A 25,504-nucleotide genomic window follows, 5' to 3' on the forward strand; every position below is an offset into this window, starting at 1 on the left:
TTTATTGCTACTTTTATGGTTTTCATTTGACTCCCCCTCGTATCATTACACGCATCACAGTTAATTTTGTGTGTTGTCTTGAAACACATATGTACAGTCACATAATTACGTACAGAAATGCGGAATCATCTAAGGTAACACTGCTCAAATAGTCTTTGTTTAGAATCTCAAGAAACAAACTATTAATAGATAATCTTTACTGTTTACAAATTTGTAATGATCATCAAATATTTCGCTTGAGAATGGAACGTTTTGGAAATAAAAAACTCTTTACATATTCTTCCTGCTTAATTATTTTAGTGTAATTATGTTGATACCCAGGCATAATACATTCATCTGGCATTCTGTCCTCCTAGTACGTCTGGTACGTGCCAAATACAGCCTAAAAGCTGCATTTTTTGATTACAATATGCCACTTCTAGGGTTACTAGGTTATATTAAAATAAAGCTTTTCAGATAGAGAGCCACTTCAAAATCTATGTACAACACCAAAATGGCGCCTATTCAAGATGGCCGCCATCACCTTTTTAAAATTCACTGTATCTCAGGTTCTATACTTCCGATTTCAATTTTCTTTTTTTTTTTTATTTAAAAGCTGATGAAAAGTGGAATCCTTTTTGTCATTACACATTTTTTTTCTAAACCTTAAGATTTCCACACACTTTTGAAAAAAACAAAACAAAACACTTTCTTCAAACAAATATAGTCTAATAACTTTTTTATAACTCTGAATTTCACTTTCCAGCCTCAGTAGACAAAGAATAACCACTGTATCAGCTTTCCATCGAAGGCGTGCCAGTTCCACTTCGTTGCCAAACTTCCTGGATAATCGTGGTTAAATAGGTTTTTACTTACATATAAGCGATTGAGCCATTATCTAGTGAAGTTCGCGGAAGTCTTCTTTTGAAGATTTTATTATTCTTTGAAAATTCTCTGTTACTCTACATTCTTTTCTTTAGTATAAATTTTCATTAATTTTGAATGTTCCCTGTCATGAAAGTAATCTGAAGTCATTTTTTGTGGATTATATTTTATAATTTCTTGAAATATGATTGAATATTTCTTTCTATGTATTCTCATATTTTTATTTCTTTAATATTTTACTCACTCATACAACTTACAACCTTTTTTCTTGATTCTTAACCTGTTAAATTAATTTGAGATAGTTTCAAGACGACTTCAGCTGGCAGATATTAGCTTGGAACAGCTACAGATGAAGACTTGGTTTTTCCAGCATTGCACAAGGCAAAACCACTTATTGGTGCTGGCTACAAGACACTTGCAGCAAATTTAATCGATTCCAGATGATAGGAGAGGTGCCTCTTGATTTGGAGTTATAGAAGTTAGATGACGGGAATGGAATTGAGGAAACATTAAGAGAACACAAAGCGAAGTGGCATAAAAAGTGTGCTCTTAAATTCAATAAAACTAAACTTAATAGGGCTAAGAAACGGAAACGATCAGAGAGTCCACGTACTCCTTCTGAGGTTGATGAAGACATAATCCGGTCTGGCCGTTCCACTAGTGTTTCTATTCAAATAAAAGATGAAATATGTTTTATATGCAAGAAAACGGGTAGAATTCGTAGACCTCTTTTTAAGGTTGCTTCCCTTAAAGACGAAAAACTGAAGAGAAGTGCAGAAGTCTCCAATAACATAGAACTAAAAGCATTCTTTGAATGTAGTGATTTAGTTGCTAAAGAAGCGAAATACCACAGAAAGTGCTATACAAATCTGACAAACTGTCTACGAACACCAAGCACAATAAGAGAAGTTGCGGTCAGCTCTGTATGCGAAAGCATGGCATTTGCTTCTGTTGCACGCTTCATAAGAGAGAAATCGATGAATCGAAGTTTGTAGTCATATGGAGAATCAAAGCTTGTAGTCATGTTTGCACCGTTCCATATAGAACAGGCATTTCTAAAAGTGCTAGGACAGATTCTCCAGGGTAGTGGCTGGACTAATGTAGTGGTAAACTCTGGAATCAAGACAGAAGCAGTATCAGAAGCAACTCTTAAAGTTATTCACGTAACAAAGGCAAGAACAATTCATCAAATTACAGCTGCTGTTTTATAAAGTCTACTGAAGGATGCATTTGTACACGAAAACCCAGAGGTCGCATTTGAACAATGGATTGAAGAAAAACGTTCCAGGTGGTCAATGTTCCGATTCTGGATCTTAGTTCTAAACTTGGAGATTACTCCTCTTGTGTTTCGTTAGGTCGATTAGGCAAGGAAACTATAAACTTTTCATCCAAACACTAAAAAAGATAACACCTTGGTTTTTCTTGATGGGCCATTACCACTATGTACGTTGGTTGCTAGTCCATATAAAAGTCTTGGAAGAGCTGAAAGACACAGCACTCATTATACACAAATACCTTTATAATGGTCAGTTTGTGATTCACAAAACAAACAATCCCTTTTTTGCACTCGCTGTAGATCAAGCTCATGAGCAAATTAATGCTGTACTAAAAGGCGATGGTGGTGCCATAGGCCTATTGCAAGACACAGCAATGTTAACAAGATGGATGCTTGCTGGACCAGAATTAGTTACAATAGTAAATGAGTTTGTGGCCCAGAACAAAATGAACATTACCGACCGTAGAACTCACCATGAACAATATTCTGCTTACCAGAGAAAGTTTCAGTACAAGAAACGAGCCTTAAAAGAAAGCTTCCTTGATTTCGGAAACCCTTTTAAATTAAACGCTTCCGATCTTGTACACTGAGAAAAATCCGTTATCCGGACAGCGGTATGTTGTACAAATATATGGAACCCTTACGTTTAGTACGGAAATCTGTATGGAGCATACGTTATCCATATACTACATAACTACTGCCTTTTTCTCACTTAGATATTACATCATGTCGCTGCAGGATGTCTGACATCGAACAAACTTCCGTATATTACATATGTATACGTATATTATATACGTCAGCTATATATTTCATACATCCATCTGTATGTGAGATTCTGACCGCCCATGAACAGTTCTTTCTTTCATCATGAGTGACGTCATTGAACAAAGAACAACTGTCGTTTTCTTGCGAGTCGGTTTATGCATATCGTGTCAGGGTGTGGAGGTCGTAACACCCCTCATTTTATATCTTCTACCTTATACTTTTAATACTTTACTACGTAACACGATCTTATTAATTTATTATACGCTTCATATATTTACTAACTATCCAACGATATTTGTTGCCTCGGGCATTAAATTGGTGAAGAAGAACAAGAAGAAGAAGAAGAGTCATTTACTGAACGAGATTTGTTTACAGGTAAAAAGAACAAAGGAAGGAAACAAGAGCCTGAGTAAGTACAATAGTTAAGTATAACATTACTTAAATATTACTTTAATTACCGATTACTTTAGTATAACTCGCTTTAAGCTTAATAAATTACTAACATGTTAACGTGACTTCTGGTTGCAAATCTTCCTATTGTAACCCGTTAGTTAAGAAGAAAGGAATGGGCGAATCTGAATTTTGAGAATTCTTTGAACATTGGCGCGTATAAACTTTTTCTACATTTCAAGGTGCACAAAGTAAATGTTGTGTTTATTTATTTCTTTTTAGACGGTCCCTTCCTCGGAGGAGATTTACTATAACATAACACAGTAAATCTCATAACTTCATAACATGTTTGCTTAGAAACCGCTTTCAGCGCGAATAGCGACTTCGTGTAGTCTAAAAGACTGTTAGCCATTTTTGCTAGAATATTTTCACAAAAGCTTTTTTTTAACGTCCTGCGATTATCCACCAAGGTGATGATGAGATAGGTGATATTGGTTGCAAAAAGAAAGTGGGATGGAACGGGAGAATCTTAAAGAGTAATCACGCACACAGTGTTTGCCCACCATAAGCTCACTTGACAGTAGCTGGAATCGACCCATGGACCCAACGCGTCAGAGGTGAGAACTCTACCGAGTCCAAGATTTGTTTCGTGAAACACTGGGAAGAGAGGGAATCAATTTGTGAAAACAGGCGAGTAGCACAGAGAGTTAAAGCACCAAATGTGATGGGGCGGAAATTATTATCAGTCAACTTTACTTAGTTTTACTATGCATGCAAATTTGCTAGCTTATCTGACCTACTTTTAAGCGCGTAACATTCCAGTTTTGGACGTTTCAAATCTGAAAATATTATGTTGATAGGTTTTCGTCATAAATACTTTCAATATAGAAAAGTAATTCACGTGAAATATATTTACGACGTTAGAAGGTCCGTGGCATTATTCACAACTCATGGTTTATAAAAGGTATAAATAATACAATGTATATATGTACTGTATGCTGTACACTTATAACATGAATAAAGGTTTACAATTTTATTAATAGAGGCCATGATGGGTTAGTGGTAGGGCGTTTACCTCTGGTGCATGGGGTCTTTGGTTCGATCCCAACTCGCGCCAAGTGAGCTTTGTGGTGGACAAATGTGTTCATGTTTTTTCTCGGGGTTCTCCCGTTTCCACCCACTTTCTTCATTCCACCATTTCACTCATCTCTCATCATCACTGTCTCCTTTAGCCTAGCCAGCATAACCGTGGGATGTAAAACTTAAAGATTTCATTTAATTTCATTTTTGGAGTAGTGACTTCGACTTTATTCAGCGGGGTGGAGGGGGGGCTCAGTGGTAGAGTGTTCACCTCCGGTGCTTGGGGACCCTGGTTCGATCTCAGCTCGCGCCGTGTGGACTTTGTGGTGGACAAACACCGTGCTCTTGGGTTTTCTCGTTGTTCTCCCGTTTCCTCCCACTTTCTTCATTTCACCATTTCACTCATTTCTCATTATTACGGTCTCCTTTAGCCTAACCGGCATATCCGTGGGGCGTTAAACTTAAAGATTTCATTTTATTCAGCGGAAAGTCAAAGTTTGGTTTGGAAAAAATCATCGAAATTTATTTTATTTCTTCGGAAAATTCGATTACGTCATTTTAGCGTTTTAGTTCTTCTAATGTCCTTTTAACACGCAACCACCGAGCTATGTCACTGCTTGTGAAGTATTGCTTAAATTGGAGCTTTTGTACGGGGCAACTGTAGTTGCTTCCTCTAAAACAGTCGCCGCCACCGTTAGCTTTGGAACAACTGTCTCGAACAACTCTTAGTACCCGGCACTCGTGAAGAAGCATTGTGTTAAATGGAAGGATTCGTACGGGGACACGGCAGTTGACGCCATCGTACCAATGTATCTTTTTTTCTTTTAAAAAAATCTTAGTTGGAGTACTGATCACAGGCGAAAAAAGCGGAATTGTTTATCACTTTATTTTACGTCACATACTGGTGTTCTCCGATGTCTCAAAACAACTAGAGACTATTCCTATATTCCATGTATATTACAATGCAGTATCATCCCTGTGATGAACGCATAAGATACCAGGCTTACATTGTTGTCTTCTTCTTTATATTTATACCATCTTCCAAATTACGTTTATAATATTGATCCTTCTGTAACGTACAACGTGCCCATGGAAGCTAACTAGTCATCTATTAGGTTTTGTTTTATGCACATGAAGCATACATATTAATCATCCGATTTGCAGCCACCGTTAAAGCATTTCTGGATGTATGTTATTACTATTATTGAGTTGAGTTGATTTTGAGTTCAACGTCCCTTTCAGCAGCGAGACTATATGAGTCGGGACCTACTGATTATCGTGGAATCCGAACCACATGAGCTCCCGGCAGGAATCGAATCCGGGTCTCTCACGCCAAAGGCGCGTACGCTAACCGCTTAACCACGAAGGAACTCATTATTATTATTATTATTATTATTATTATTATTATTATTATTATTATTATTATTATTATTATTATTATTATTATTATTATTATTCAACCACTAAAGGAAGAAGTAAAGGAGGAAAATATGTTGTTGACCAAACCAAACATACATCGATGGGATTCCTCGTGGCCAAGTAGTTAGAACTTCGCTGCCTATGCAGAGGACCAGGTTTGATTCTCGATGGTAGGTACTGTGGTTTGAAAAATGAAATGAAATGAATTGAAATGAAATCTTTCAGTTTAACGTCCCGTACTTATGTCCGCTAAGGTAAGGGAGACGATGAACAAAGCAAGTGAATGATGGATGGGAAGAATTGATGGAATGAGAATGTTGGAGGAAAAGGAGTACCCCGAGAAAACCCACGCACACGATGTTGCCCACCCCAAACTTACTTGGTCGAGGATCGAACAAGGGACCTCACGCCACAGAGACAAGCGATCTACCACTAAGCCACCGTGCTCTCTAATGTGGTTTGAATTAAAGCTACGGATCTACGTCTAATGTAGCCTCGGTGTTGTATCTTTCCATGTATATCTTGTGTACTGACAACCCAGTCCCACTACAGAAAAAATACGTGGGTATTGAAAGGTTTAAAAAAAACAACAGAAAAAACAAATAATATATCAGTGTCTGCTATCAGTTGCTTGACGTAAAAAGCATTTTTTTTATTTCCATTGCCCAATAGTAAAATTGCCCGTAGGGGTTACTAACTGGTGGATCTTTTTCATTGGTAGCATTAGCGGGCGGGTTGTCATTATGTTTGTATTACCCAGAATTCAGTAGCATAGAAGTGACTTAGCTTCGTCTTGGCTTGACATTTGATGTGCAAAATTAGTATAAGAAGGAGAGTGGAAGCGTTTTTGATCGTGGTCACTCACCTAGGATTTCAAGTAGGTTGGTTTTCTGCACTAGAAGATCTACTATTTTACATTTCAATTAGTTTTGTTTTACTTTCACCTCAGTGCTGCGAGATTCCGTAAGCTCGTTTGTTTTTTTATTTACGTAAATGTATGAAGGTATGTTTGTAGAAGTAGCAGTTTGTGTAGACTATGTTAATCTTTCATTAAAAAAAAAAAAAGTTTAATGGGTAATAGTATACATGAGAACCCCCTTATCTGCGTTTCTTCTGTGTTCTATTACCACTTCTACATGAAATATCATAAATTTTCTTCGTAGTGCAATAGTGAGAAGTATCCATGTGCGCAAGACATACGACATACGATATGCGTTAAACGCCCCCCCCACACACACACACATAGTCATAGATAAAGTATAAGGGCACTACACATGCAGATATAAAGTACAGGTACGTTCATTTTTATTTTCGTATCAGTCGATAAGTAAATAAAAGTCGCTTTGTTACCCCCTTTGTGAGTTCGTACATAATGAATAATCCCTAAAAGTATGAGCGTCCTGCTCCTTCGGGAACTGATGCAGCTTCATGTATACTATATCCGTTTAATGTCCCACGATTATGCACTGGGGCTGAGGGAGACTGATTATGAAATGAATGATTATGATGGAATAACGAAAGTGGGAGGAAACGAGAGAACTCTGAGGAAAAAAGGGGCATGGTGTTTGTTCATCACAAAGCACTTGGGAATAGTGTATTTATTCCCTTAAGCCCCAACAGCTTTTCAACTTTGACAGTAATTACGGGGAAGGTTCTAGAATGCTGGTCCGCACATATAAGTAACGAGAGTTGGTACCCAGGATGGTTACTTTCTTTATCAAAGCTCAATATTCGAATTCACATAGTAAGGCCAAGTGAGCGATAGCGAGTCAAGATTAGTTAGTAGTAGCCAGGGTGATTATTTTATTACGATTCAGTGGTTCTATTAAAAAGGAAAAAAAAAAAAACTGGCATAATTACGTATAAATATATTTTGGTTAGGTTTGCTTAATTTTCGTTCACTGGTAAGAGTGCACTTTGAGCAGAACAAGTGATTTTGGGTATCTTTTAGTTTCTCCCCCAATCCTGCAAATATAAGATCTCCAGTGTTACTAAGCAAAATATAACTAAGCGAGTGACAGCAAGCGAACGGGGTTACACACCCCGCAGGGCTTTGTTTAGTATTGGTTCCAATGTATGTTCTGTTTAAAGTGCATTTTTGCCCGTTCACTTACATAGTAGGTCTGGACCGACGGAGTTTATGAAACTTAACCTTGGAACAAGGATTGAACAGGGAGGAATCCCTGACGTCAGAAGTGACCACTCTACCACTGAGTCACCGTGGTCCGAGCTCTCATTTCATAACTTCTTGGATTAAGTCATTTGAAATCTTGGAGCATTTTGAAATTACTCAAAGGTGTATATAGGTTGCATAAAATATTTTTTCTTTACGTAAGTAATCGAAAAAAATGTCCTATGTTAGAGGAACGTATCTTCACATAGAGTAGTATAACACGGTCATGTCCGTAGCTAAGATGTAGGCCAGGGGGGAGGGCTTGAGAACCCTTTTCGACCATCTTCAGGCCTTCTTGAAACTTTTAGCTTATTGGTATGTATATATGAAAGTAAAGTGAGCTCAAATTAGCTTCCACAAAAATTAACTCATTCCCTTGTCTTAGTAGTTGGAAATACTAGAAATTAGTAATATAATTTTGAATAGTTAGTGATGTGCGATGGTTCTAGCTTATGACGAACTGGTTCCTTGAAATCTCTGGTTAGTTCATATTTGGTCTAGAAAACGTAATTTTCAAAATTAAAACGTTTTCATCATTTTGGATACATAAATTTGGAATTTAGGTATACATTCCTCCCTTCCCATCTGCGTTAACTTGATATGGAGAGTTGGCGTGTTTGCGATTTGTATTTGTCTTCGCACTTGATTTGATTATTAAACCATAGTTGAAAGCCATGGGTATGCACGCAAGCCGCCACGAGAGTCTGCAACGGACATTAAAACAAATGCCTGACGTGGGTTCGAATGCCAGGCAGTTTTAATTTCACCTTTCACAGTGAGACTTGTAGGATTGGACTGGGGTCATATTCTGTGGCTGGTAAAAACTTAAAACAACTGAATTTTAACTTGGACAGATGCTATAGATGTTATGAGACAGAGCATGTTACATTCAGTTATTATCGATAAGTAATAGTAAAGATATAATGTGGTTACTAACAGCAACGTGAAGACCACATAGTAGTTGGTAACTGTATTTTCGTTGTTTTACGAGTGGTGGTTCACGGTATAACCAGATCTGATCAATCAACTACTTGTATTATTACATTTTATTACGTTACAAGCAGTGGCGGATCTAGCCCGGGGCATCCCCCCAGTTTTTACCTTCTAGAACACTCTGGTTACAAGCGGGACGTAAAACTGAAAGATGTTTTACTTTGTTTCCATGTGTTTTCTTTATAGCTGTGCCCAACCTGGGCTAATGCGCCTGCCTGCATTCCCTAATGTCACGAAGATAATTGGGTCTAATTCTCTAGTTGGTATAGTTTAAGGGCACTGTCATAAAAATCGTTCCGTGATATTGGTGTGTACAGCTCACCATTTCAGATGAACTGCGTTAAATAGCATACTAATTATATACCCTGTTGGCATTTAGAATAATATTCCTTCTCAATTCTTTACACTAATTTGATTTCTACTTTACATTAAATATATTGTTACATTGTATTTTAGTAGTCTTCCCCGCTGGTCTAGTGATTTCCGTGTGGCCTTGGGGAACGTGGCTCCTCGTTCGATTCTCGGTGGGAGGGTGGAAACAAATTAAGTTACTTCCACAAACGCGTTTACTTCTATCAATCATCAGTCTCTTTTGGCCTAAGGTCGTAGCTGTGCGACATGAAAAAAGAAAACTAATTTTTAATTCCCTAGTTTGGCTTTTGTGTAGGGCTACTTGCTGGAGTTGAGAACTTCAACGGAACAGTAAGTTATAGAATTTATAACTAGTTTAATCAGTCGGAAATTATTCCGGTTCCTTGAGATTCATTCGGTTATTATTTTTTCTTCATAGTTTTTTTTTCACTATTTCTAGAAGGAATTAGGTATTAACAAAGCAACTAATATGCAAAAACTCGCTATGCTAAGCTTTGATTCACTTGAATTATTTCTCCTATTCCGTTTAATGTGTTTTGATCCCCAGTTGCGCACATTCTAGTGTTTTGTTTTTAGACCAGGCCCGCAACTAGAGGGGGGCTAGCGGGCAACTGGCCCCCTAAACTTTTCGTGGCCCCTCCAGACCTCAATACGGAAAACACAATTTAGATATTTGTAAGAGAAGTTTTGATGACTTACCCCCCCCCCCCCATATATTCATGGTCCCTCCAAACATATTTGGCTGGTTTCGGGCCTGCTTGAGACTGTACGTTTACCCTGCTGTATCCAGGTGGGAGGTGCAGTAACTCGAAGGGTTCAAATGAAGCTTCTTACGAGAGGGTGACTTTTCTAGATATACAATCAAAGCTATTTATATCTGATGCAATACGAGGGTTGCACTGAAAGTTTCGGGAAAATGATAGAACGCAAGAACATCAAAGTCCAATTTTTTTTTTTTTTTTTTTTTTTTATGAAAGTATTCCCCCTGAGTAGCAGTGCATTTTTATGCAATAAAACCAAATCTTGAAACAGGTATGCCACTCCGAGGTTGGTATCTGTGAAACCTGCAGTTTGTATGCCTCGATGGCTTCTTCTGGAGGTGCAAAAGCGCTTCTCACGCAACATGTTCTTTATTGTTGGGAACAAAAAGAAATCACTGGGAACTAAATCAGGGAAATAAGCCGGATGTCATGACTTCGCTTTCCTGGTCCAGAAAATCACTTGTGGTAGCTGCTGTGTGCGAGCTGGTATAGTCGTGATGCAGAATGATACGGCGGTTGAACTGTTTGCTCACATTCAGTACTTCTGATAGGCATATGGTTGTGTACCATTCTGCATTGACTGTTCTGCGATTCTCCAGTGGGACAGTTGCGATATGCCCTGATTTATCAGAAATTTATGCAATCGTTTGTTTGGAGGCACAGTGTGCTTGAACAAGTTTGATTGGTTTAGGTTCTCGCGGAACACCCACACAGCTTTGTTTCCGGTTCTTACGTATAAATCCAAGTTTCATCACCTGCTCCAATGTTAAACACCGAGATGATCCAGACTTGAACTTCGTTATAACTTTGCACCACTTCACACGGGCGTCTTTTGTGCGCGACTTAAATTGTGTGGAATCCAACGAGTGCAAAGTTTTTTCACACGTAAATAATAGTGCAATATTATTTGTATTTGGCTCATAACAATGCCTAAGATTTCCTGAATTTCGCGATAAGTCACATGCCGATCAGTGTTCATAATTTCACGAACAGCAGCAACGTTTTTTGGCACAATGACCTGCACAATCCCGATCAGTCAGGCTGAGCTGGCCACACGTGAATTCCTGAAACCACCTGTAAATTGTCTGAGATGGGGCTTCATCAGGAAAAGTAGCAGTTATCTGACGAACACATTGTTGCTGTGTTTACCCTTGCCGAATATCGTAATAAATCATAATACGAAAATGCTCTATCAGGTCAATATTTGTTCAGGATCACCTCACTTCAAACTAGTACCCTGTAACGGCAAAGATTGAGAGTTGTATACGGTTTATCTTTAGAGTGAAAAATATTAAATTACTTGGAGACGGGAAATCTTCCTCATCCCTCTCCGTTCATTCGGATCTTGTGGAAGCTCATGTGATGCGTATTCCACGTTAAAGCTCTAGAACCAAGTCTCAGATAGCCTCGGACCTGAATTGGACGCTAAACTTACTACTAACAACGCTTGTGTAATGACTTGTGGTTTATTAATTGCGAAAGATTGGTAATGTAATGTAATTATAATGTACACTATATGTATTTTGTTAAATCATTTTTATCTTAATGTCCCAGCATTATGCACTTTAGACTAAAGGTGACGGATGATTAATGAAAGTGAGTGATTGTGAAAGTGATCGAAGCAGGGATCACGTGCAACGTCACATGTGCTACCCATTAGGTCATCTGGGAAGGTTGCGTTTTCTCTGATGACGCTAGTATAAATCATTCCCTTATATTTCATTTAAGGTTATGTTACGAGCATAGTTTTCTCTTTTTTATGCCACAAAGTAGTAGAAGAATTTTCTGAATTTATTTAGTTTAGCGTCCGTTCTAGCAGCGAGGCTATATGAAATATGGACCTACAGTTTTAACATGAAATCTGAATCACATTTGTTCCCACCAGAAAGCGAACCCCGGTCTCCCTCGCCAACTTACCTTGTATATTTACAGAATTGAGTTTTTAATATTTACGTATTTTAGTTTTAAAAGGCAGATTAAAAATATTTTTTTTGAATATTGAGATAATGGAGTATAAAGTATGTTTTGTAGGAGATCGTTGAAATGAAATCGTAATCAGTGACGCAATGCTAAAAATTTTTTAGTAGGTATACACTCCACCCTGAGTGTGAGATTCATTACGTCCCTGAATGTGAGGGATTACATCATCAAGATGCAACAATCTTGTGTATTTATTTACTTCGCGACTTTGAGATTTTTTTTCTTTCAGTTTTTAATTTTGATTATTTTCGTTCCGAAATCTAATTAATTCGTCACCGTGTCCTATTCCCACAACCGATTACAAGTTTTGCTTACTTAAGGTAATGGTTCGCAACCTTCTTGACTAAACTCCAACGACATCACGATATATTTGTTTTTAGGTTAATTTCCGATAAGCCCAGTCTCATCAAACCAAAGGTAGGCATACTAAGTAAACTAAACCAAACCAAACTTGAACTAACCTAACCTATCCGTAATTTATTGTCAGAAACACGGCACGGAGTTAACGGAATAAATGCATATTTTGTATTAATAATATAGACTATATTAGTGTAAGCCTATAAGTTTCTATAAAGTACCGACTATGTAGTACTAAAATCTTAAGTGTTGATGCTTCTGGAGGCGTTAACTGGTAATGTCTCCAAATAGATTTTAACTAAATGCTTCGTGATGTCTAAAGTTTCGGGACACACTGGTTAAAACCACTGACTTAACGAACTATGCCAATTAAGGAAGTTCACATGTGCAGTAGACTCATAAGTATCCGGCTCACGACTATTCGACTTCCGTACTATCCAGCCTAGTTTTCTTGTATCGTAATTGAGGAAGGCAAGGCGTTGCATTGGCAACATTGCCAAGGCATTGGAAGCAGGCGTTTGCTACGATCCTCCTACATGTCGTGTGCAAAACACAAGTTGTGACCAGTGTTGCCAGATCTACTGATTTTGCAGGAGATCTCCTGCTTTTTCTACGTTCTACTGATCTACTGCGAAAGAAAATGAAAAGTGAACAATCTCCTGCTTTTTCCTTACTTCGAGAAGTTGAAGAAATATTATTATTATTAATATTGAATTTTCAATGTTTCCTCACGTAAAAAGACGAAATTTCTCTGTTATAATATACAAAGCTTTGTAGAGCATATAGTTATAGAGCTTTACTGTATATAATATGAATCCAAAGAATACAACTGTACGTCATTCTCTATATGCATTATTGTTAGCGTTTTTATGACTTTCTGTAAGATTTACAAGTAAGTGTTGTTTAAATTGGGACTTGGGCTGGAGGAGTGGTTTAGATCGTTTCTCCGCGATCGTCAGCAAGATATCGTCTTACGCCATGGTCACGTGTGACCGCACAATATAGCTACGTTATCGCTACGTGCATGAAAAGACATTTTCCCACTCCACTTTGCTCTTTCACTACGTTTTACTTCACACATGTTTGTATCAAATAATATTAATATAAATCGGGAATTTTCACTTTCATTTGCTCAACGTATTTCATCGGAAGTAAATACTGGATTGCTTGTTTGGACTACTGCCCTCTTAATAATGGCAAATTTTATTGTTCCCCCGGATTTACATTCAAACGCCACCACTGTATGTGTCTACTGCTTTCTCCTGTTTTTTACCTTCAAATCTCCTGCTTTTCCAACTGACTGGTCTGGCAACACTGGTTGTGACAGGAAAAGACCGGCGTTCTGCTCCTTGTTCATTGTTTCGTCAATGTGTAACGGACCTCAATACAGTACGCTTCAGTTATACCTGCTTATAACTGTACGGTACTGTATACGTCAATTGTTCTTGGGGTATGCTTCATGTAGACTGTACTCCGGCCTATTCGGCTTTTTTTGTTATCCGGCCTGCCCTTCCGCCACATTAGCCCGGATATTCTTGAGTCTACTGTATTCCGTTTGCAATATGTGTGTAGATGAAGCTGAGGGGAGGCATGCGAGATATGACTATAAAATTTTCTCAGCATAAATCACCACTTAATGTCTTAAATCTTACTAATTAGTAACCTCTCACTAAATAGTAGGTATGTTGGGATGAGGATTAGCTTAGTTACTCTTCGGTCATTGTAGGGAGCGAAGGCAGAAAATTAGCTCGTGGAGTTTGCGCCTACGGCGCAGGAGTGTGCACTTTCCGAAATCTTAATGGATGCGTCAAGTAATTTCATCGCTTCCACTCTCAACCTAATTGCATGGATATGAAATCCACATTTTTGGTTCCGAACAATACCTACGCTAGATAAAGCATAGGTCGGTGTATGTTTCACTTTTCATGTAACTAAGATTCTCTCTTATCTTTATTTGCTCTTTGAGTTTCCCTTTTCAACAACTTAATCATATATTCCGATCCTTTCTGATTATAATATTTATAAATCAAATGAAATACACCTATTTGTAAGTCCTATATCAGCTCACGACTTCGAAAACCAGCGAAAACAAATGAACAGCGAATATTGGTGGGTCGGTAAGGGAATATGAATTGCTAATTACATTAAGATTGTACATGATCTACAGTAAATCAGTGCCATTACTTTCTTTAGCACTACAATATACAGATGGTGACCAGAAAAATGGAAACACCTGAACGAAATTGCAACTTACCAGATTAATATGGTGTCGGGCCACCTTTCACCTTCAGAACAGCCTTGATGCGACGTGGGATGGAGGCAGAGGTCGTGAATGATAGCAAGTGGAATTTTACACCATTCCTCGTCCAGGGCGTCGGCCAGTTCTGTGAGAGGAGATGGAGGTGGAAATCGTCGCCGGAGTCGTGTTTCCAAGACGGACCACAGATGTTCAATTATGTTGAGATCTGGGGATTGGGCGGGCCAGGGGAGGCGTTGAACTTCATCCCGATGTTCCTCAAACCACGCTGCAACAACTCCAGCTGTGTGAATGGGTGCATTATCATCCTGGAAGATGGCGTCATTGTCCGGGAACAACATCCGGACCATAGGATGCAAGTGGTCTCCTAAAATTGCGACATGATAGTTGGCAGTTATTCGTCCGCTAAGTGTGACCAGTGGCCCAATGAAAACCATGATATGGCGGCCCACAGCATCACCGAGCCGCCGCCATGTTTCACAGTTGGGCGGAGACACTCCAGATCATAAGCTTCTTTGGGCGTTCTCCACACACAAACACGGCCCATGGTTGGGAATAGGGAGAAGGATGACTCATCCGACTATATCACACGTTTGCAGTCCTCAACGGTCCAAGTTGCATGGTCACTGCACCATTTGCGACGTGCGAAAGCGTTGTGGTCCCCGATGAGCGGTTTGGCCCGTGCAACACGACCCCGTAAGTTCATGTCATGTAATTCGCCGCGGACTGGGATTGTCGAAACAGGGTGGGGGAGGTGCTGATTGAGTTCCTCCGTCACTTGCTCCGCAGTCACAAGACAGTTCTGCGTGACAATGCGCTTTAATACCCGGCGTGACCTGTCACTCATGATTTTCTTCCGCCCACTGTTCCGCTTCCCCGATGTGGTTTTTCCGTGTTGTGTAGGCCGTTATCACCGACACTGTCCCACGCGACACACCTAACACAGTAGCCACTGCCGTCACACTCACTCCACATAACCGCGCACCAACAATTTGCCCTCTTTGAAAATCTGAGAGGTCTCCCATTTTACACTACCTCCGTCTGCTGCAGCCACTGGACACTGCTGTTCCACTGCGCCTGACGTGTTGCCAACTACAGGTGTTTCCATTTTTCTGATCACCATCTGTATATATATATATATATATATATATATATATATATATATATATATATATATATATATATATATATATATATATATATATATATATATATATAATGGTTTCTACGTACACTGCAAAGTGATAAAAAATTACTCTTAACTATTTTAATGACGGTATCATACAAAATTTAAGATATAATATGCAAAATGTAACTAAATTTAACCTTGTGTGTGTAATTTACATTATTGCTATTTCTTTTACTTTTATGTTTAGCCTATATATAAAGATCTGTCCACTTCAGATGCATTATAATACAGTGCTAAATGTATGTAAAAAGGAAGAAAATACAATACCATGCTTCTTGCTTAACTTGCCCATTGTTGCGGCCTAAAGTGAAAATACACATGTTTTAATTCACGCTCAAATTCATTCCAACATAGCTATCTAATTTATAGTTAGCCAGGCTATTCGCCTGTCAAGTTTACCAATACCCTGTTTGAAAATAGAAATTTTCTTATACGAGTATTAAGGCGTTCGAAGACTGACAGAACTCGTTGGTGCGTGGTAAGAATGGCTCGATCCAGAGATTGTGTGCGTCAATGAAAAGTTGACCCACCACCCATCGTGACCCACTCTGATCAACCACTCACCAAAACCCATTGTCATCAACTCTGCCTCATAATCCACAGTCTCGTTTCCATAGACTTTACTAAGATTACACTTGTAATAAAATAAGCCTTTGAAATTCACTAATCGAAGTTTGAATTTCTACGAGTTTGTTTGGTCAATCGTTGAAGTATCGCTCTGTTACAATACCGATGGACCGGACCTTTATGATATAAAATTGTGAAGTGTTGGTCATACGGTGAATTTCAATTTATCATATACAATTATTTCTTTGTTGAATTAGATACTTTTCAGTGAAAAATAGAATGAAAGTTGTCTTAAATCAAGGTAAAGTAAACCAACGTAAAGGAAAATACGAAACAGAGTAAAATTTTCCATATAATTAAGCATGCCGTACAAATTTAAAATGTCCATGTAATTAAGCTTAAAGTAAAAAAATTGTCTAGTTTTCTCAATTTTATGGTTCGATTGCCTAGTGCTCTGAACGCTCAATATAATAAACATAAGCTTCAGCAATTAGTATAATAGAAAGCAATGGATATCGATTGCGGAGCGCTGCAGTTTTTGTTTTTCAATAGTTTCTCAATTTATTTCTCAACTAATATCGATCGTTTTCGATTATTTTTACATATCAACCCACTACGAATTTCCTACCTATAGTAGCCGATCCCCATTAAAAGAGAATTTCAATAGATGCTAGGACACGCTCTGTTTAATAGTTAATATACTGAATTTCAGCTCTCAGTAAGTTCAATGGCTCCAGAGATGTTCAATTTGTATATAATTCATATATTACAGGTGATTAAAAATATAAATATTTATTCCAATAGTCAGCTCTTCTAAAATCGCACAGCTAGTCTCGAATGTCAAGTAGTAAGTCCTATTGCTATTATTACAATTACAAATATCAATATCCAAACGTGGCTGAAGTTCATTTTCACTTATACTTACCTCAGGTAATAAATAGAAACTAATGAAAAAGGAAGATAATGGTGGGTCACGGTGGGTGGTGGGTCACAGTGGGTCACGTCCTGATGACCCACGACCTACTAATCTACTCACAAATCTTCACCCACTTGACCGACGACTCACTGACCCACTCCACCTATGGCTCGATCCAGCCTCGTGTAAAGATGGCGTTTAATAGACCATTTCCGTTATTCAAAATGAACTGTAAATCACTGCGGATATGCATCTGAGGCTTTGGTACCTCACATAGCACTATCTACTGGTTTAACGGTTATTGCGCCCGCGTATGTACACTTGGTGACAGCTTTGATTCTCGCTGGTAGAGTATACATAAAATTGTGATTCGGGTTCTATCATTCCTAGGTTCATGTCTCATATACCCTTGCTACTGAAGAAGATACTAAACTTTAAAAAGTGAAGTGTCCTTCTCAGAAGGACCAATTAGGTTTACTTCGAAACATCGAACCATATGACGTGTTTTTGACTTTACTATTGATAGAACTATTTTGTATAATATACAGGATGTATTAAAAGTTTACCATCCTTTTTAAAATCTATAAGGATATAATTTCATTGAATGTGGAATGGGCGATACACATTAAGTCCAGGGGAACACTTTTAGAAGTATGTCATGCGGACGGCCGCGGCCGCTATCTTGTTCCGCTATCCAGATTTCAAAAGTGTTATTATTAACAATAGGTGGATAATGTGATACTGTACATGACCATGAGTTAGAATTGTGTATGGATTGTCAAGTATGCAATCAAATTTCATATAACTTAATTTGGTGAAAAGTTATTGACAACTGAAAGATATGTTTACCTGTTCCACATGTCCACGCTGAGCAATTGCTGGGACACGAAGCAGAATATCGAGTAAAATTTGCGATACGTTGTTCCAGATGACAAAGATTGCAAATGTCTACAGCACAAACCATAGACTTAACATATCCCCAAAGGTAGAAATGAAGTGGCGTTAGGTCTGATAATTGGGCAGGCCATTCAACTGGCCTACGTTGATCAATTCATGTTCTAGGGAATTCAAGTAGCGAATCCAAGATGGCGATCGTCTGCATGATATACAGGGCGAGACATAAGGCGGTAACACCGCTGTAGCACACGAACGGTTGGCGTTCACACTTGGTTCATGGTATACGTTGTTCGGGTGGGTAATTGACCATATTGCATGACATTGTTGCCCTGGCGGCCATCTTGTAAGCCACCATCTTGGATCCAATTTTGGATTTTTAAATAGGAAGGGGGCATGTGGGGTATCATTTGATACGAGCTCGATCTCAGGAAAACAGTGGTGTAGTTTATTTTCACCTATCGTTCTTAAAGTTATTGCGTCACAAAGGGGGAAAATTTGGCATTACAACATGTGTTCTATGTGCTGTCCTTCTTGAGCAAGGCACTGCAAGACGCATCTGCCAATCCTTATTGACTCGCAACAGCATGTCCGGATCGACGGTTTCACAACATTACAGAAGGTGCTGCATCAAATAGTGGATATCACGGATGGGTTCTTGATAAACCAGGTTCTTCAGATGGTCCCAAAGGAAGAAGTCTAGCGGCGCAAGATCTGGAGATCGTGGTGGCCGCTCTATCGGTTCCCGTCGGCCTATCCAATGTCCCGAAAATTGTCTATCGAGCAATTGGCGTGAACATAACGCATAGCGAGGTGTAGCCCCGTCTTGCTGGGAAAAGGAGGGGAAATCAATCCTCCTTCAAGAGAGCAGGGAAAACCTCATTCTCGAGCAGATCACGATATTTCTCACTAGTCAGGGTGTCGTGGATGAAGTACGGTCCAATAATGCGTCCCCCAGATTCCACATCACACCATAGCCATTTCCCCACCAATCTCTTTGCTGTCTTGGTGTCAATCTGGGTCACTCTAGTATCTATGCTTTTGTTCATTGACCTCTTCTTGAACGAAAAATAATGCATCACTGAAAAGAACACGTTGTGGGAACATGGGGTCCTCATCATACCTTTCTGTGGCCCATTCAGCGAACGGCATCAGTCTGTTCGGATCCCTCTGTTAACCGCTGCTGGAATTGTTGCTTGTATGGGTGCCACTTGTTCACACGCAGCAATCGTAGCACGGATCACTGATTCCTGTTATAGATTCCATACGACGATCCTTGTCGATCAGAGCCCGTCTCATGGAACTTAAACAACTTGAATACTGTTACGTATGAGATGTTCTCCCCTTTCGGTGGGATGCATTAAACTCAGCCACATTCACCCTGGCAGATCGTCCACAACTCTTCTCCACGGTCTCGATTCGTTCTGGAATTGTTAGCGACATCTTCCATCGCCTGGAACAACAGATAAAAATATGCTGTAATGCCAAATTTTCACCCTTTGTGACGCAATAACTTCTTAATCAATAACGGTAAGTGAAAATGGACTGCACCACTGTTTCGCTGAGATTGAGATCGTGCCAATACCCATGTCCCCTTTCCCATTTAAAAATCCAGTTGGATCCAAGATAGCGGCTTTCAAGATGGCCGCCAGGGCAACATGTCGTGCACTATGGTCCATTTCCCACACGAACAATACCATGAATCAAGTGTGAACGGCAAGTCGTTCCTGTGCTACAGGGGTGTTAAGACTTATGCCTCACCCTGTACTCTCAAGTATTTCACTGGGTCTAGAGTGTATCGCCCAACTCACATTCAATAAACCTTCATCCATGTAGGTTAGAGTGGTAGAGGGCTTCTGATACACCCTGTATATATTTTTAAAATGTACAGATGGATTTCTCTAATTCCACAGTTATACCCCTATCCCCCTATATATACTTTTACTGAACTCGTTATCTTATGACATATTTGATGTCACTATTACTGTAGTATAATGTAGTTCGTTTAAATTTACCATTTAATACAAGCAGATTCTGACTTACGGGATTTTCGATGCAACTTTGTCTGTAACTAATGAATTCTATTTTATTCAATTTAATATTTAATACAAATTCTTTTATCTTCATGATTAACTTAGTGGGTTTGTATTATACTGCAACTGATTATTATAATCCCATTATTGCTTGAGAAGAAAGAGATGGACAAATCTTCCTGTGGAGAAATCAAAGCTCTATTGGAAAGCTGGGGATTACAATCGTTACTTTCCACGTTTCAAGGTACGCAAATTAGATATTTTGTTTTATTAATTACTATCATTATTTATTACTATTGTGTTTAAAATCAATCCCTAATCTCATGATTTTGTACACTATGAAAATTAGCACAGAATATTAAGAAACATAGCTATGTCATTTGGGTAAGGAATACCATTGTAGAATTAACTTCCTGCTGGTAAGACAGTCGGTGCAGAATAATAATACAGCTACTAATATAAAAGTTGTTCATACACCTTCGCACAAAATCGAATGTTATTACTTTCGAACATTGTACTGTACATGCGACAGTCCATTCCTCGGAGTTTTAGTACAGGACTTCCTTACCATCCTAGCTAAGAAAGTGGGGAAATTCTGTATGAAATTCGTTTCGTATATTCTAGAAAACTGATAGCTACTTTTACCAGAATATTTGCCCGAGAATATTGTTTTTAATTATTTGCAGGGAGTTTGATATCCTGCGATTAGGATCGATGTTAAAGAATGAATGGTGAGATGGATAATAGGGGAATAATGAAGGGAGAGGAAACGGGAGTTACCTCAAGAAAAACAACGCAGCCTTTCTTTGATCACTATAAAGGCTTATTTATAATTCACTAGCTTATCTTACCTATTTAGTGGTAGTGCTTTTACCTCTGTTGCGAGTGATTCTGGTTCTATCCAACGTCACGAGTTTGTTGTGGACAATATTGTCCGTGGAGTTCCTCGAGGTTTTCATTAATCATTTAACTTCAGCCTACATAGAATAGCAGTACGTAAAACAATTTTCTTTTTGTTTCCATGAAATTTCTCTGTAGTTATAAAATAAGTTCGTAGATCTGTATGCTGCTTACCTGCTTTCGTGCTCAGCCGCCTACACTTCGAACATGTGGACAAAGCAAGCCTAATTTGTAATTGGGATGGTTTTGGAGGGATGTGAAATAAGTAGTTCCATGATATGTGTGAATTTCATTAGTGTAGATAATTAGTAAATATACTAGCAGTTACTCTAAGTAAATGTACTGTCCTGTGTATTAAGTTGTTTTGGGTGCCGCGGAGCTGTAGTAGAGCGCTCTCTGACGCTTGGATTCTTGGCTTGATCCCAGCTCACGTCAAGTGGGCTTTGTGTTGGACAAACATCATTTGAGTAGGTTTTCTCAGTTTCCTCCCACTTTCTTTTTCACTATTGCATTTGTTGTCAGCGTCAGTTTTCTTTAGCCTACCTGGTATAACTGTGAGACGTAAAACTGATAATCTGACGTTTTATTAGTCTCTTTTGTGAACTTACTCTTGTGAAGATATTCAACATTAATTAGTTATGGTGTTAATAAATGATAGTTTAAGCAGTCTGAAACCACAATGGTTCTTTGTGTTCTATTACTTTGAGTGGTGTTTCTTTATAACTTTGTTCCAGATGTCTCGAAGAAATATACAACTAACAAATCAGAAACGGCCAGAAAACTCTTTGCCCTGCTTTACATAATATATTTGTATTATTTCTTCTGCTCCACTAAACATTTGATCTTCAGATAGCGCATACTTACAGTACGGCTGGTTTTGATTGGTATTGTAGAGTTAACACGCTTGTATATAACTTCCTCGTCACCATACTATTAGTGCCCGCACCTTAGCTGTAGAAGACCTGAGTTCAATTGTCGGTGGAAAGTCTTATGGTTAGGATCTGACGTTAAGCAGTTAAGTTCGTCTCATATGCCGTCTGTGCTGAAAGGGATGCTAAACTGCAAACTAACCTATCTTGTGTAATGAGATTTTTTTTATTGCAGTTGATTGACGTAATATTAATGTATGATACGTGTTTTCTGTGGTGGTGGCGTAAGCATAAACCACTCACGTACACCTCATTTGTCATTGCTTCAGAGCATTTTCAGTGCGCATGTGTAGCATGAGGGTTTTCCGGATTTATGTAGAGTATTGTGAGTTTTTGATTTTTGTTTAATTTTTAACGTGTAAATTAGAAGTAGAGATGGTACCTTATATATTTGTTTTAAAATTGTTGAAAGTGTGGTGTGAAGAATTTCAGGATTCCCATGTTACGTCATAGAGCGTTAGTTTCGTTTACTCCGACTTGGTGTAATGTGCCATTACAGTCTAATGAAATTATGTTTTTAATAGGAGGGTGCCCGAAATTTTTTGCACCGACTGTACTTGATGTTTAACAAAAAATTTCTGGCTGTTCATATAATTCGTAATTTTATTTGTTATTCTATTTCAAATTAACATGAAAAAACTGTAAAAAATTCATTAGGAATTATAGTTTTGGGAATCAATACCTTTATTTATATTTTAAATTAGTTATAAGTCTTGCATATGTATATGTAAATGGATTATTACAATTCTTACGGTGTCAGTGCTATCCGAAAATATAGATCCACTATTGGACGGAACTTTCCAGATCAAATAACCAATCTAAAATTCGACAGAATTTTCAGGACCACCCTTCACCTCTCTTTTAGATACCTAGGTCCTTCTAAAAATCTAGTTTAATCCAGATTTTACCAAATTTTATTCGTTTCAAAGCCCCACCGCCAAAATGCTTAGTTTTGATTGGATGATAAACCCACGCTATGATATTAGGGCGCAATTATTCCATTCCAAGCCGGAAAATCTTGCTGACAACAGCCAGATTTCGATCGTCGAGCTTAAAAGGTCGCAACGGAGTGAGAAAACTGCAAACAAGGTAATATTTGGGAGTTTTTTAACCTAAAATCGTTGGAAGTCTCTAGGAGCCAAAAAACTATTAAATTTCATAGTCAAAACTGGACTAAAAAAGCTGAAATAGTAAGTGCAACAGTGACGCCATGTTTTCATCTGCGGATCGCTATGGACAGGATTCAACAGTAGTGTGATTTCCGTCTTTCTTTTCCCAAAACCGGTTCAGAAGATCAGTGTTTCCCATCATATTTCTACCTCCCAATTTTCCTACTAATTGAGGGTTACAAGACCTGTCCATTATAGATTTGTTTATGTAGTTAGTGAGTGATTTTTTTTTAATTACATACATGGCGGTATTTAATTTTGTGGTAGTCAGTCCAGTAATCACAATGCACGTGTAAATTTCAGTAAGGGCTCCTATCTGACTCCCAAATTGGGAGTACGGCTTCCAGCGGGATGAGTTGAACATGTAGTTTGTTCCGGGTTCCTGCCCCTTCAGGGCAGGGGTCCTATTGCTAGCTAATACTCCGATATGTCCCCTCAGGGCATCGATTAAATAGGTCGAGTAAAGAATATGATTTAGTAAATATAAGGGCCAGTTGGCCCTGTTCATTTCTTTCCTTTCGTTACCTTTCATAGAGCCGATTTAACATGGTAAAATCTGAATGATTTCTGTGTATATTTATTAGTATAACATGTATTAATGTAGTGTGTAGTATGAATGTGGCATGATGTGTCTTGTAGTTCGAGTAGTATGTGTATATTTGTAATGTAGTATCAGTGATAGTGATAATTAAGTGATGAAAGAGTGTGTTGGACAGTGTAGTATTTACTATGCGATAAATTTTTATTACTCCGTCATTAAGTGAACGTAATATAGTATAATAATTCCGTGTACAAGGTCACATTCAGTTGTTCAAGGGTTCATTATATCGTCGCTAGCCCTAGTGTCAGAAGTCAGTACTAACCGCCATTCTTCCGTCGAGGTGCTTAGTGATTTAGTTTTCATGAAATTGACCTTTCTTTCCGAAATAAAACCTAGAAGGTATAATTCACAGCCCATATGAATGTACAGTTAGGTCAAATGACCCAAAATTAATATATTCTGAAAGTTTCAACATTCTGCATAGTCTAGAAATCTAAATATTTAAATAAATAAACAATACGTAAATTTTTAACAGAAGTCGGGCGATATGATGCTAGTTCTTCGCTTTGAAAATATATTAAATGTCCATTTTTCTTCGTGGCTGTAGAATTTCATTGTTGATGCAGAATTTTATAAACATTAGACATTATCGCAGATAATTCTATTTTCAGTGAACATACATAGGATTTTTTTTTCTTTCGTTCTTAATAAAGCTACCAAGTATTACATAGTATTGTGTGTGTGGTAAAAGAGTCTTGGGTTCGAGTGAGGTTGTCGTGCGGTGATCGGAATGGGAAAATGTTTGTAGTGATTATAGATTTTAAAGTATTATGATGAAATGTGTAAATAGGCTGGGCGTAGATAGAGGAAACAGGGTGTTTGTAGAATATAGCGTCGTGGCAAATGAATATTAATGTGAATATGAATATTAACAAGTATATGAATATTGTAGTAAATGAATATAGAATATAGGACACCCATATAGTTAAATATATAGTAGCCCAGTGAATACTTCGCCGCGTGTTGATATATAGATATTGAATAGATACGTGTAACTACAAACATCTCAGGTTCTGACCCCTGCACCATAATATCACGCGGACCGGAGGGCGATATATAGTCGGACTACGGTAATACTTTGTAGTTTATGTGTCATAATAGTAATCAACCATAGTAATACCATCTGATAGAATGGGTAGCATCATATAATCGCTGACTAGACATATTGAATAATAAATTATGAAAAGACAATAGTAGTTAGACAACAGGGCTGTAGTGAATCATATCTTCTGGTCGGTTTTAAAAATAGAATGTACCACTCCGTGAGATTTTTTTTTTCTTCACGTTACCTACTCAGGCTAGCTTACAATGTTCATGGAGGCGACAGCTCTGACTGGGTACAGAATCAAAACAATTAGTTATTGAAATTTATTTTCGCGTACCCGGATGTCGACCCCTAGTCCCTTTAAGTATTTTCATTTCTTTTCTTAGTTTAATTAGACGAGGGAAATTAACGACATCCCAGACTGTGGCGTGTCTGCGCAGGGTAGCTATCGGTGAAGTTTGGCATAGAAATCACCGATCCAAAATTCAGTTTATTTAATTTTTTTTATTTCGGCAAATCATTAGTTAGGGATATCTTAGATAATACTTCTATTCTAGTTTCATTACTGTCCTCG

The 25,504-nt window shown here is 38.2% G+C and overlaps 1 protein-coding gene across 8 annotated transcripts in view; it reads left to right on the top strand.

The window, feature by feature from the left end:
• The first annotated feature begins 6,523 nt into the window (after nucleotides 1-6,523).
• Nucleotides 6,524-25,504, top strand: part of LOC145670401 (uncharacterized) — a 48,545-nt gene continuing 29,564 nt past the window's right edge. Inside the window, exons 1-2 of one of the 8 annotated variants that reach the window (XM_081739038.1) lie at nucleotides 6,524-6,671; nucleotides 20,446-20,530. In XM_081739038.1, coding sequence (XP_081595164.1) covers nucleotides 6,603-6,671; nucleotides 20,446-20,530 — 154 coding nt within the window. In that variant the 5' untranslated portion in view covers nucleotides 6,524-6,602. Of the gene's footprint in view, nucleotides 6,676-6,772; nucleotides 6,798-20,391; nucleotides 20,531-25,504 lie in introns of those variants that run through there. The other 7 variants (XM_081739037.1, XM_081739040.1, XM_081739039.1 and 4 more) reach the window with 7 other exon arrangements.

This window comes from Thermobia domestica, chromosome 14 (assembly GCF_964235325.1).
Source record: "Thermobia domestica chromosome 14, izTheDome1.hap1.1, whole genome shotgun sequence".
Lineage (NCBI taxonomy): Eukaryota > Metazoa > Arthropoda > Insecta > Zygentoma > Lepismatidae > Thermobia > Thermobia domestica.